General features: G+C 29.7%; 2 protein-coding genes across 2 annotated transcripts in view; both read left to right on the top strand.

Annotated features, from left to right (window-relative positions):
- The window catches only part of LOC121125115 (maltase A1), a 69,634-nt gene that overhangs the window by 19,081 nt on the left and 36,014 nt on the right, over positions 1–14,539 (top strand). The window lies entirely within an intron of this gene.
- LOC121125117 (uncharacterized) lies at positions 1,413–9,812 on the top strand. The gene is made up of 4 exons (XM_040720231.2): positions 1,413–1,566; positions 2,605–2,770; positions 2,836–2,883; positions 9,389–9,812. The coding sequence occupies exons 1-4, from the start codon at positions 1,460–1,462 to the stop codon at positions 9,533–9,535; spliced, it is 468 nt and encodes a 155-aa protein (XP_040576165.1). The 5' UTR covers positions 1,413–1,459; the 3' UTR covers positions 9,536–9,812.

The raw sequence follows: 14,539 nt of genomic DNA on the forward strand, positions 1-14,539 counted from the left end.
CAACGAGGCCCTCAAAGATACTGGGACCTCTTGACAGAAGACTACATCTGCAGTGGGTGCCTGACCTTCCGCCGCAGCTTGGAGGCCAATATTGCCACTAAAGTCGGCTACATTAATGATTAAGAGAGCTCAGACACACATCTATTTATTGTATTAATTTTATTGAAATAGTATATATTGTTAAGTGATAAATTATATCTTGTTGAAAACAAAAAACAGATCATCACATTGTATAATAGTTGAATTCATAAAATGACGGTTATTGATGTAATTCAAACTCGCTAAGAGCACCTTAACTATTACCACAAGCTGAATTTTGCAGCATGAGTATTTTTGAATTTCTAAGAAAACACCTGAGGAATTACGATCTATACTCGTTACTCGCCTAAATACTCTTTACTCACTCTAAACTTTTTCCTCGCTAAGAAACTCGTCAGTTAAAAACAATCATATATTTTAAAAAAACTATTGAAACTTTTCACTATATAACTGTTTTCGAGACTTATGTTCCACAGAATAACTTAAAAATTACTTTAACTTATTTGAATCTTGGTCATAAGAGTAATTAAAGAGTTTATATAGTCAACACAGTAATAGATAAATTTGAAAGTCCAGTGTGGAATGGGTATTTAAAAAAAAAGAAACCGAAAATCAAAATGGTAACCCTAACCATTTAAAGAATATTTTTGGAAGAGAGAAAGAATAATTCTCATGACGTTTCATTAAATCATCTACAATCAGCTATTACAAGAGAGAAAGGAAAATAGGATAAAAACAAGAACATTTGCTAGAATTACTGCGATTTCGATCCCCAATTCTACTGTGTCTAAAAAGAACTTACAATTATATATCTGCAATAAATCCTCAGGGTATTTTATGAGCACACAGGAACGTTCAAACGGGCCTTGAATATAATTGAATCTATTTAGGATAGGATGTTCACTACTCAGGTATTAAATAATAATGAAAACTGTTAAATCTATATTTATTCTGAAAAAATTATGTTTTTGTTAAATAGCATTTGACAAAGATTATTTACAGATAATTTAGCCAATGAACGAATTTGTCTGCAACCTTTTTACCACAATCATTATAGAATGTTGTGGTTAAATAATCCTCATTAATGAATATAATTTGTTATATGTAAGCCCTCAATAATTTACCTACATGACATATATAGCATATGAATAATACCTATTAATCAAAATATCATTTAAAATTGAATTAAAATATGCAATCCTATACATATGTCAAAAAATTAAATACTATTTTTTGGTCAATAGTTCGCTCACGTTAAAATTATTTGTTCCACTCATCTCTTAGTCTGCCGCCTCAATACGCTGGAAAATTACTATGAAATAGAAGGAAAAACATGTGAGTGCGATGATGATAAAAACATTAAAATAAAGATAATATTGAATCAGTATTCAAGTAATCGCTCATACGTACACAACGTTTTATGGTAACAATGAGTCTGTTCTGTGAACACGAAGTAAAATTAATTTCTGAATCTTGGAAATTAATGGCTCTAGATTTAGATAACCATGGACTCAATTTCTTCTTGAAGTAAAGTTATTTATATTTTATTTAAACTAATAAGGTGACCGACCGTTCTTTTCCCCCCAGACATGTCCTCTTTTCATAACCTCCCCAGAGTGCCTGGGTACCTTTTATAGATATTTTTAAATTTTAAAGCTATTTTCATTTGGTTTTTAAATGTGAGTCAAATTAAAATTTAATCAAGACAAAAATCATTTATTTCATAGTTCGAAAAATAAAGAATATATCAGATATGGGACTATGTCAGTCCCGTAACTAGGCCTATACCCAACGAGGAGAATTACAAATTCTATTAATCCTAGGGTTATAACTAAAAAAATAATTTTTTAAATGATTAGCTTGAGATAATATTTTTTCTATTTTAGAAACTTTATAATGACCATATTTTACAAAGTTTAAATTTATTATTTATTTAGAAGTAACCATTTATTTAAAATCTATGTTATATTTACGCACCTCAGTGTGTACATTACATCACTGAGCTATCTATATATTATGTACGGAAGGATTAGGTAAATGCCCATATAAAAATTGGTTACACTATCTAAAATTTTCATTGTGACGGGAATGGACGTGTGAGGGGTGTGCTTTCTTTCAATTATCTTTCTGTTTTAGTCATAATTTTTAAATTAGTAATGTTTTCTATTCAAAATGTTGTTTTTCTTTAAAAAAAAAAGTTAAAGTTTAAATGTTAATATGTTCCAAAGAGATTTAGTTCAATTGGTTTTCCTAAAAGAAAGAAAATTCTGCCAAATTCTATCAGTAAAATTTGGGATTTATAAAGAAGTAAAAATATTCTATCAAAATTATCTGAGATTTGTTAATTAGTCCCCTTTCCCCCCTACACCATGTTATTTGCGCCCGAGCGCCAATAACCTATTTCCTATTTAAATAATATAGTTTCTAAATATTAACAACCCTTTTTATTATATATCCGTTTACTTATCCCGCCAGTTATCCTCAATTTTTTAAAAATCAAAATACGGTCACCTTATTATAATATAAGTCATCAATTTAATATGAATTCTAATAAATATTATTCAGGCTGTTCAAGGAGTATCCTGTATATGAAGAGAAATTCTTTCCAGATATAAATGGTGATCGGAAAAAACTAAAAAGGCATGGAGGAATAGTTATGAAGGCATTAGGAAAGCTTGTTGGCTTCCTTGAAACCGGGAAAATAATTGCAATAGTTAACACAATTAAGGGGGTAATCTTTCATATAATGAGTAAAAAGTATTTCCTTATAAACATAATTTACTAAATATTATTTAGATTGCAAATAGTCACTCGAAAAGAGGAGTATTGGTTCAACAGTTTACAGTAAGTAGTCAAGAGTATTGTATAGAGCGTTTTCATGTGACGTTAGCATTGTTGATGTAGCCCATTTTGAGGCCCTAAACAAGTCAGTTTTATAAAAACTATTTTTCATTCATGTTAAGGAAAATGAGGAACTGTTGAAGTTCAAAATTAGGACCAACAACTAAAAAGACTTAAACCTCTTTTTTTTTCGATCAAAATACATCTCTCTAATGGCTAGTTTGATTATTTATTAGGCTATGATCAAACTCTAAAATGCATTAAAATATGTTATTACATCGTTAAGAAATCATAGTTCCATATTCAAAACAATCAACTAACAATAAAAATAGAAATAATAAGATATTTTTCTCTAATTAGTCTACTTTTATCATCCCTAAAAAAGGAATTGTACAAATTTAGTCATTTCATATGGATTTTACTTTATATTATATTGATTTAATTATAATATCAATGTTATTAAGTTATATGTAATCCAAGTGTAAGTCTTTCTTTATTTATAAGGAAATTTGAGGATAATTAATCAAGATTTATTGTAGATTTGTTCATTTTTTGCTGTAAAAATATCAACTATTAGGCCTAAAGATGTCATCCCCCTCAATTATGATGCAATTAATGACATCATTGATAACGCTCTATATCGAATTTTTTCCTTATTAAGACAAAACATTTGTTATCTTGAAAAATTGTTTTCCCATTGAAATTCTAGTGTGGATGAATAACTTACGTCATTACTTTGATTGAAACACGCAACCTTTCATGCTAAAAGACACAGAAAATATAGGACAAAATCTGTTTGTAATTAGGCAAATCTTTCCAACTATTGAATTAACATACAATAACTAATGGGAATTATTTATAGCTTAAAAATAACTATTTATAATTTTACCGTTCAATACACTGATTAGAGAAAAATAAGCAGAAACTTTGCGAATGACAACAAAATACGCTCTACATTTTTTGCGTTAGACATTCGTTGTATGGAAACCAGTTTTCCTCCTACAATTAACAGAAATTTAGGAGTTATATCATTATAATCACAGATGTGATAGATATTTGTAGGAAAACCGGAATCAGTTGTAACGATTTTTGTATAAAGTTCAATTACTCAGAGTTGGTTTGACTCCATCATCCATAAATTGAACACTATATACCAACATGTATTTTCTAATTTTTGAATCTAATTAGAGTGTATGGAAATTATGCAGCTTTCTCACAAATTGCCAATTAATGCAACTGTATTTCTAGTCAGAGACGATTTCAATAGTTATACAAAATGAGTTTGAAATGAAGAAAAGGATACTCAATTATATTTTTTGATGAACAAATATCTAGAATTTTAATGGTGTTGAAATGTTTTATAGCAGATTATAATCAGATTTACATTATAAGTCACTGATTAACATTATATATATGTAAAATTCAGTCTTACAAATTTCTTCTGGGGCATACCTTGCCGTAAGCCTTGCTTTCTGTCAAGTGTAGATAGATAATATAAGTGAAGAAAAATAATTGATACGAGGACAAAGGAATTAAGTACTGCAAATAACCTCTTTGTACTGTGAGTTACAATATCTTTTGGTTCCAACATTGAGAAGAAATGTTGGTAACAAATATAGAATTTTTCCTACAATCAGTTGCATTATAATATACAAATGTAACGTAAATATTACGAATGTAGTTTTTCTATAGAAAACTGGACATCTCGCAAATATAACCCAGTCTCCCCTACTAACTAAACATTTTGTTAATATACATACATATAATATATAAGAATTTAAAATTAAATCTCTCATTGAGGAAAACATATTTTATAAAATTTTTAGTAATTTTTAAAACTTTTTATTTTATTTAAAAAGTTGTCTTAAGAATAAATATATATGTATATCAATGATAATTTATATTCACATCATTTAGACATGGGCTTTAGCCCCCCCCAAAGTAAGAATTTTGAAATTTTTTACAAAAAAAGTTAATATTTGATTTTTTTTTGTCAAAAGCTGTGGATGTTTGAAATTTTTTCCGAAAAAGTAATATTTGAAGTTTAATTTTAGATTTTTTTGTGAGTAACAATGGATTTTTGAAAAAAAATAATTGAAAATATGTTATTTTTTGAATTTTATTTCCAAATATATATATATGTGTATATACCATATATAATCCTGCCCTGTTACCACTTATAAAAAAGGTTTTAAATGTAAAAATATCTGTTCATCTAATATATTTTGAAGTAAATTAATGTGATTTAAAGGAAATTCATAAAAAAAAACAATGAATATCTCAACTTTTCCTGCAATAAGGTGGAACAAGAAGCCCCATAATTATAATGTAGCTATTGTAGTCCCAACTGTTGGATAAGTATTTATTTAATATTAGGAATGTTATCACACCTTAAAAATAATATATTTGAATTCATGATGCGTGCGCAAGAGTAGATGAGGCAATATCTTTAAAGAAATACACAGTACATTTGTTTGTAGGGCAATACTGGGGGTATATTGTAGAGGAAAATAAAAGAAACATTCAAATGTAATAATGTATTAAACCCTTATAACTATTGAAAACAATTTAATTTTTGGTTCTGAATTTGTAAGCATGATTGAAGACTCTAATCGTTGAAAAATAACAGCATGTTTTTTTTCTATTATGTAATACAGTAAGACTTTTAGGTACGAGTGCCCCAACATTCAAGTTATTTGAGATACGATGTGGACTTCAAGTAAATATGCGTATTACCAAGCGAGTTTTTATTGAGATAATTATTTCTGTATAGTTATTTATTATGAGAATGATTTTATGCCCTAGCAGGCTTTTTGTAGAACGCATTAGACTTGTATGTCAAGTGATAAATTAAATATCTATATGAAAATGGAAGAGGGTTCTTTGTAGTTACTACCTGAATGAATATTTTGTATTTTCCAAAGCTCTTAGTCATTATTCTTATATTCTAGAAGAGAGAACATATAAAATGATCCCTAGTGCTTGAAAGATGAAGAGTAATACTAGCCTAATGATTTGTTCTAGATAAATAAGTGTTAGTGTTTGTTGGGATATGAGTAGAATTAATTATTGACATAGGAGTAAGTAATTCTTTCCTTTGCAGAGTGGAGTTTAGGATTGGTTTGGTCCTTATTTAGGACAAAGGACTGCTCTCCTGTCCGGCCCCCTCCAGTCCAGTCGCAATTGTCGGTTAGTAAAAAGGTATATTCGATCCCTCATTACGTCATTGAAGGTGCTTTTCCTTATTTTTAATTCTTCCTGTATATAATTCATTAAGTTATATGACTTAGTAAAAAATAATATCTTCATTGTTTATTGCATTATAATAAAAACAGGAATACGTTTGTAAGATATGTGCAATACTCTAAATATTTTTTTTTTTTGGACATTTGCAGCGTTTCCCAGTGATTCTTTTTCCACTTTGTCGGGGTGATACAGTTGTATGGAGCTCCAAAAAGATAATGGATTCTTATGGATCTGGAAAAGTTGTTTTTAGGGACCAGACGATGTAAATAAAAGAGGGAAGGCTGGGGTAGAATATTGATCCCGGTCCGTACCCTATAATATAGAAATATAATATTTCTTAAGCCAGCTTTTCCCAAACTTGACTATGCCAAGGCCCCCTACTCAAATACATTTTTAGCAGAGGTCCCCTTGTTACGACATATGGGTACTATTTAAATGTAGACGGAAAGCAATCCTTAATTCTCCATCTTCCATTAATTATTATTCCACTATTGCTAATAGTTACTATTAGCTTAAAGCTTTTTTATGAAGATACAAGTTGTAACTTTAGAGTATTGGAATTAATTAATTTAATGAGAATCAATATTTCAATGACAAAAAAGATTTTTGGAAAACTTAAATAAATTCAAATATTTCTTTTTTATGGTAGTCACTGCGTTACGCAAGACTAAAGCTTTTAAACAAAGTGATAAATACGCATGTTAACTTAAGTATAGAGGGTCTCCGTATAATGAAATATGATGATTTAGTCATCATCAAATTAAGTACTTATTAAAAAAAATTGAATTAGGTCACTCTATCTAAACAAGTAATGAAAAGGTCAAATTAATTGAGAAATTAAAAAATTATTCAGAAAATACTTCTAAATATTACATATACTAATAACTAATATCATATGAATTTTTCATTGTTGTCAAAAAAAATCCTGATAATTCTTACTCTTATTCGCTTGAATTATTCACACTATATAAGTCCGGTTAAGTATGGTAATATACAAAGTCTGACCATAGAACCTCACTCTCCAAAAAAAACAAAAGAAAAAAAACAACTCTTATTGTTGGATGTTGTAACCTTTGTAGTAGAACTATTAATATAAAAAATAAATATTGTGTTATAAACTTGAAATAATATGCCAACATATATACATAAAAAAAATGTCTAAATAAAAAGTCCATTTTTTATTTTCTTCAAAAAATTCCCAAATCGAAATTCGTGAAGAAAATTGCATTAAACTTTTTTGTACTAATTTTGCAAAGAAGTTTTCATAGCATTTATTGGAATTGTAAAGAGGAACACAAAACTTCAAATACTTTTTTCGTAATTGCAATATAAAGTTAGAAAAAATAATGATGTCGAAAAAATAACCCTCCATAACTGATTCATTTTTGCAAATATTGTAAAAATTATGTTATAAAATATTCATGAAATTGAATATACTCTAGAATAGTTAAGAGTTTAAAAATTGTATGTACAAAAAGTATCGTTTTGTGGCATTTCTTTAAAAGAAATTCTAAATAGACGTTTAATGAAAAGATGAGAAAAAAAAAAGATAATTTATTCAGATAATGACAGATATTTCAGTTGAACATTAATTTTTATAAGTCAAATGTAAATGCAAACGAATGTCCAGGCTAATTTCTACAAACTTTTATTTTATTTACTATTATTCCAATATTTCATTGGAAGTTCATTTTTTTCTACTCGAAAAAAACGAAATAGTAATTTTTACGAATTTCGTTTTTTTGGCCCTAACTTTTTTGTAGTAATTCGTATAGTTGTTTTTTGAGACGCCAATCACTTTTTGACTTTTGAATTACGCACTATTATATTATGGCCGTAGCAAAAAAGCATTGCATATATAATTGTAATTCCTAAGCTTTTTTTTTAGCAACTTAAACCATGTTTTCATTCTAGAGGAGAGATTATCTAAGTATTGGTCAATTACGGGCGAGTGTGCTCATGAAAAACGTAGAGTAACAATAAGGACTTCTTGGTGATATATCTTCTATTTTTATAAAACAAAGTTTATCTGTTCACTAACGTCTGATGACTCAGGGATTAACTTGTTCGCTCACCTTCCATAAAAAACCCTATGGATGGTACATTTGTAGAGCGTGGGGTGAATAAACCTCATAGGTGCTCTACAAAAACCATCCTTGATAATGAAGTGAATCAAAAGATGAACATAGTGCAGTAGACAATTTTAAACCTTTAACAATTTAATGTAGTATTTTTGGTTTTACATATATATGTTTGATGTCTTTGTCCTGAAAGTATCTCTACTCATAACCAAGGTTAATAGAAACACAAAGTTATACCATTATGCCTGTACAACTGATGTTTCACTTACACCACGCTTTTTACTATTGATGTCATAGTGTATGAGTGGTTGTGTGTTTTGTCAAAATCTTGATTTCTTACCTAGCAGTTGGTATCATATATCAAATTGAAATTTCTAGCAATAGTGACGTCATAGACTATCACTGATGCGTGTTTTATCAAAATCTTCCTGTCTTGTCCAGCAGTTGGTATGATACATCAAATTGAACATTCTAGCAGGCCCGATTACATGATAGTCTAACCTTGTATTTCTATCAACCTTCCACGTGGGCCATGACTACCTTTTTGTATAGATTAAAAAATCTTGTGTATTTTCTCTCAACTGTTTTTAAGGATTGACTGTAGAATGATTTAAAGCAGCTGGTTGTACATATCATGAACTCAAAAACGAAATTTACACGATTTATATTAATATAATTTTACATCTGCAGATGGATAAAAATTTATTTTTCTATGATAATAGATCATAATTAAATAATAAATTCGTACATATTAACGAATAGTTGGAAAGAATAAAAAAAAATGGATAGCTACTGTATTTTCAAATAAATCAACTTGATGTCAATAACATAAAAAATATCCACCGCATTTGTTGCCAGCTCTCGATTTTTCTGCCTCTTTTTCCCGTATCAATATTCGGAACGCGGATTGTATTAATTTGAATTAGTTCTTTTTAAGCTCTTAACAACTCCTAACATTCAATTAATTATTGACTAATAGTTGATAAGAATTGGCTCTATGCAACTCATAGATTTGGAGCCTTTTTTCCTATTTCTTTTAATTGGAAAGGTTACAAGGTACAATATCAGTCAATGAAAACAAATATTTTAATAATATTAACAAAACAATTCATAGGAATTCTGAAACTAAAAATTTGAATTTTCAAACATAATTTGCATACATATTAACAACTTTTTTGCAGCCGGTTTGTGACATCCTCCTAAAATATTTAGGAGAAGCTTTTGGAGATCAACTTTCAAATGAAGGTACTGCAACATGGAAAAAGTTCTTGGACATATTTGTGAGCGTGATTAATGAGGCCTATGACGAAATTAAAAATAAAAAATAATTTAAAGAAATCAAACATATTCATAAATTAAGACGCACGAATAAAAAACAAAACATTTTACCACACCTCATGCATCATATTTCAAAAAATATATTTTTATAAAAGTTACTTAATCACATATAATTAGAGTAGTAAAAAATGTGCGCATTTTTTACTCCAATGCACCTTTATTTTTTTAAATATATTGTATAATAAAGACAAATTATTTATAAATTAAAGATTATAAAATACATTTTAAAGCTGTTATTCGTAGTACTAACGATGGCAGTGTCGTAAACACGGCTTTTTCTTATTTGAGGGCGACTCACTATCAAACGGGAACCGGAAAAATATTTACAGTTTATTTTACCCCATCGAGTACATGGACCAAACTTGCATCAATGTGTTGTACTATCTCAGCGCATCATAATAGTAAAGACTGTCAATAAATTTCTGTCTGGGAAAATTAAGTAAGACTCTCCAAATAGTACCTCCCCATAAATTAAAACAATATGTTTATAAAATACTTTATCAGGACATTATAACAATCCCAATTTCACCCTATTTTCAATTACATATTGTATTATAAACTTTATAGATACATATTTAAATAAAAAGTATAAATACATTAGCTAAGGATAGTGTGGATTTAGAATCCCCTTATCATTTTCTTCACTTTCATGAATACCATCATTATCTTAGTTTACAGACACTTAAAGAAAAAAGACACAAAAAAATATAATTTTATTAAGATGATTTTCTAGACATTTATACATTTACCATTTTTAAAATTGAGATAAAATATAATTTTGATGCATTTGGAATGTGTAGGGATTTTATTTGGACAAAATTCTGGCAAGATAATTTTTAGTTTTTAAACTCAATTTACCCTTTTTATCCAATCTTTGAATAATTTTGTTATTTTTAGGCATTTATTCGGGGGAATTTTGTACACTTTTTCAGTCTCTAACACTTTCAGTGTTTTCTTACCTAAAAATACAATTCGTAACTTACCTTCTGCACTATCTTCTTGAAAGAGGTCTACCTCTGTAACATTTAATGGTTTTGCGGAAGAATCACCCTCAAACCACACCAACTGGTAGCAACCATTTACATTCTTCCATTCATACTCTGGGGGAGATAATTCTGCTCGGGTCGACCTGGTTACAGTAAGCTACTGTCTAGCAACTAAATGAGTGCGACGTATCTTTTGGAGAATTGACTTTGAACATGGTGGTAAAAAACTGCCATCCAACTTTTGCACACATGTGATTCGTTCATCAGCTTTCTTTGGTTTGTACTTTTCTAAAAACAACTGGAACTGCACTTCATTTACAGATGTCATCTACTTATTGGTGTACATCTTACACAAAAACTATTCAACAGCGGCAATAGGGATGTATTGTACATCTGTGTCCACTACCGGGTGTCAGTAATTTTCTACAAATCCAGGAGGTACTCAAAATGTAGTCAGTTATGCATATTATATATAGCCTATCACCCAAAAAAGATGACCAAGTTGATTGGAAAACATTATGGGACATCCTATCCTTAGCTTTTATATCCATTCCATCCATGGCAAATTTTTTTGTAATTTTTATTTCAATATGTATCTATAAAGTTTATAAAACAATCTTTAACTAACAACATATTAAGATTGGGATTTTTATAATGTCCTGATAAAGTAGGATCAACATATTGTTTTAATTGAGGGGGGGAGGGGGGGAAGTGGTACATTTTAGGGGATCTGACTAAATTTTCCAGGACAGAAATTGGTTATCAATCTTAGTTTTGCATGTTTTGTCTATGTACTTCATGGGTGAAATAAACCGTAAACTCAACGTTTTTGGGGCGACTTTGGGGGAGGGGGGAGTCTGACCTCAAGTTACCGACTGAATTTTTTTGCCAGTCTTGACATAGTTCTATACACTGTTGCAAATTTTGTCCATGTACCTTATGTTCAAAATACCCATCCGTGAAACAAATTGTAGATTTATTGTTACCTTATAATATAATATGCCATTTAATATGTAAAAAGATATAATATTAAAAAAAAAATGTTATACAAATATATATGTCTTATTTTATTTTTTTAAATGTCATGATCATATGGTTGGTTGGAAAGTAATCTAATTTAAAAATGCGAGTCAAATTGAGCAAGTTGGTATCTTAAGAGTTTCCAAAAACTTTAGAATTTCTACATTTTAGGCATATTACAATATTTCCCGTTGACAGAAACCGTTGTTGCAGTTAGAACAAAATTAGATTGGATTCCGAATCTAAGAAAAGTAATCTTTGACCATGTGGTCACACATTAAACAATGTTTCTAGGCATACTTATTTATTATCCGTCACTCACACACTTTATCTAGACAAAATTTGAAGTAACATATCACCGTCTTTCTCACACACAATAATACTTATATACACGCCAAGCTCACTTGAAGGTAAATGTTATTATTATCAAATATATAAGTATATAATGGACGCGTTGGTCCATAATAATACATAATTAAACTAACTACCATCCTCTTCACAACTGTTTTAGCCGTATCGAACAGTAATCAAAATAATATTTGTTCAGGAATACATATCTAGACTTTTTATTGTAATGGGTACAAAGCAATTTTATACTATTATACTGTATTATATTATCCACTAACTTGGTAGCAAGACATTTTTATTAATAGTAAATATGGTCTAAATTATACATCAGTATTATAAAACAGCTTCAATTCATGAGTTAGTTTGAAAATACATCTATGTATAGTGAGGGGGAAGCTGCAATAGGTATTGCTATTAATTCCGTGGACTAAACGTTCAAATAACCGAAATTAATCCTCAAACAGTGAGTTTTGAGTTTTAATTAATAAAATCAGCGGATGGTAAAATTATTAATAAATCAAATGGCATAAGTTAGAGCAAAAACAAAATATAACTGACTTCATTGTTTGGAAAATATTCTTCTTCTAAAAGATTGCCTTTAATCCTTAAAACCTGTTTTATCCAATATCTCTTCGAAAAATTAACAAAAACTATTGATTTTTTACCTCAATATTTTCTATTTGTAAGGAAAGATTTGTTCAAGGTTAATAGAAATACAAGGGTATATTATAACGCGTGTACAACTGATGTTTCACTTACACCACGCTTTTTAATATTGACGTCATAGACTATGAGTGGTTGCGTGTTTTGTCCAAATTGAACATTCTAGTAAGCCCAATTGCATGACGGTCTAACCTTGTATTTCTATTAACCTTGGGTTTGTCTATCTGAATGTATTAATATATGACAAGTGACTGGGTGCAGTGGATATAGTGCTCCCTGATGTATTTTATAAGTATATCTTTGATCTATGGAATAAAGATGTAGTCGTATTCATGCTTGTGCATATAGCAGCTAACGTGAATACAGGGTGCACTGTAAATAGTGCTCCTTGTCATGTAAAAATATGTAATATAAGAAATAATAATGTAGTCGTATCTATGAGATAATGCAGGCGTGTGTGTATAGCAAGGGCACTGTTTTTGTTTATTTATGTATTTGTCTTTAATGTATATCAAACTGCATCTAATTCAAATTAGTATAAAGTAATGAAATAATACAACCTGGCTGACTTTATTTGGACTTATACAATTTCTATGTTCAGAGATTCTTTTTATTTTGCTCAAGACACTTTTTGATGGGAGAGATGTAGCAATAATCCATAGTCACTTTTTCATTAATTAGTCAAGTCTAGGATAAATAAACCGTTGTCTTTGCCACCAGACTAGAGGGTCTGAAGTTCTTGAAAATAAATATTCTGCTACTAAAGTACGAACTTTTAAAATTGCATCTGAAGAGGCATTATAATATTCTAAAGTTTAATTTTCACTAATTTGAAATTGGACATCTTCATAGAACATGAATTTGAAGGGATGAAACAAGCTTCGGAGGTTTTAAGTCCTTCTTCCAAATGTTGTAGGATGCTCTATATATTTCTGCCCTAATAAATGAAAATCCAAATATTTATCATCAAAAAGTGTTTTATTATTTTTCAAAGTATTCTCCAGCTTGATTTATACACTTTTGCAAACAAGGTTTTTAAACACTTCAATTGCATCTTCTGGAGACGAAAATCGTTGACCACACATTTTTTTCTTGATGTGCAGGAATAAAAAGAAGTCAATGTATGCCAAGTCAGCACTATACAGCAGATGACCGATCCATTCGACGTTTTGACCGGTCAAAAAGGCACTTGTTTGAGCCGATGTGTGAGAGCTTGCATTATCATGGTAAACAATGATTCGTCTTCTCTTGTTCGTTTTTCGAATTTTCCCAAAGACTTCAGGCAAACAAATTGTGATGTCCCACTTAAAATTGACCTTCCTAAGATACTCAAGTGGAACAGTCGCCGCATCACCAGTTTTGCCAAATAAACAGGCGACCATTTTCTTCGAAGTGCTTCTTCCACGAACAACTTTCGTTGGATTTGGCTCGTCTTCGAAGACCCAAACGGTCAATTGTTGTTTTGTTTCGAGCTCATACGCATTGATCCATGATTCGTCACCTGTGACAATCTTATAAACGTTTCTGGACGACCTAACGGAATTTGTCTTGGAGCGAGGATCGCCCACGATTGAATTCCTTAAACTATTTTTTTCACATTAATATAGGATGGTGCTTCATGCCATACAAAGATTTAAGTTTATCAATGCACTGTTGTCGTGATAATTCACGTCGAACGTTGTGAAAAAGGATCGCACGAAAATGTTCACGGCTTAATTTCATTTTTTTCAGTGAATTAATTTTTTTCAAGTCACTGTAAACAACACAAATGATGGTCGTACTTCAAAACATTCTGATTACAAATATGCTATAAAAATGGCAAGCTTACCAAAAGAAATGTCAAATTGCACCTGGTAACACTTATTGTAACCTAGGCCAGAAATATATATAACAGCCTACGTATTCGATAGATTTTCTTCTAATATATATAGTAATAATAATGTCTTAAAATTGGGGCCTTTTGCTCGTGGGCTCGGG

The sequence above is a fragment of the Lepeophtheirus salmonis genome, chromosome 10 (assembly GCF_016086655.4).
Source record: "Lepeophtheirus salmonis chromosome 10, UVic_Lsal_1.4, whole genome shotgun sequence".
In the NCBI taxonomy this organism is placed as follows: domain Eukaryota; kingdom Metazoa; phylum Arthropoda; class Copepoda; order Siphonostomatoida; family Caligidae; genus Lepeophtheirus; species Lepeophtheirus salmonis.

Excerpts from the sequence above, each read along its gene's own strand:
- LOC121125117 (XM_040720231.2), top strand. The coding sequence starts at position 1,460 with ATGGTAACAATGAGTCTGTTCTGTGAACACGAAGTAAAATTAATTTCT. Across the intron at positions 1,567-2,604 it reads GGACTCAATTTCTTCTTGAA|GCTGTTCAAGGAGTATCCTG; the intron begins GTAAAGTTATTT and ends AATATTATTCAG. Across the intron at positions 2,771-2,835 it reads TAGTTAACACAATTAAGGGG|ATTGCAAATAGTCACTCGAA; the intron begins GTAATCTTTCAT and ends AATATTATTTAG.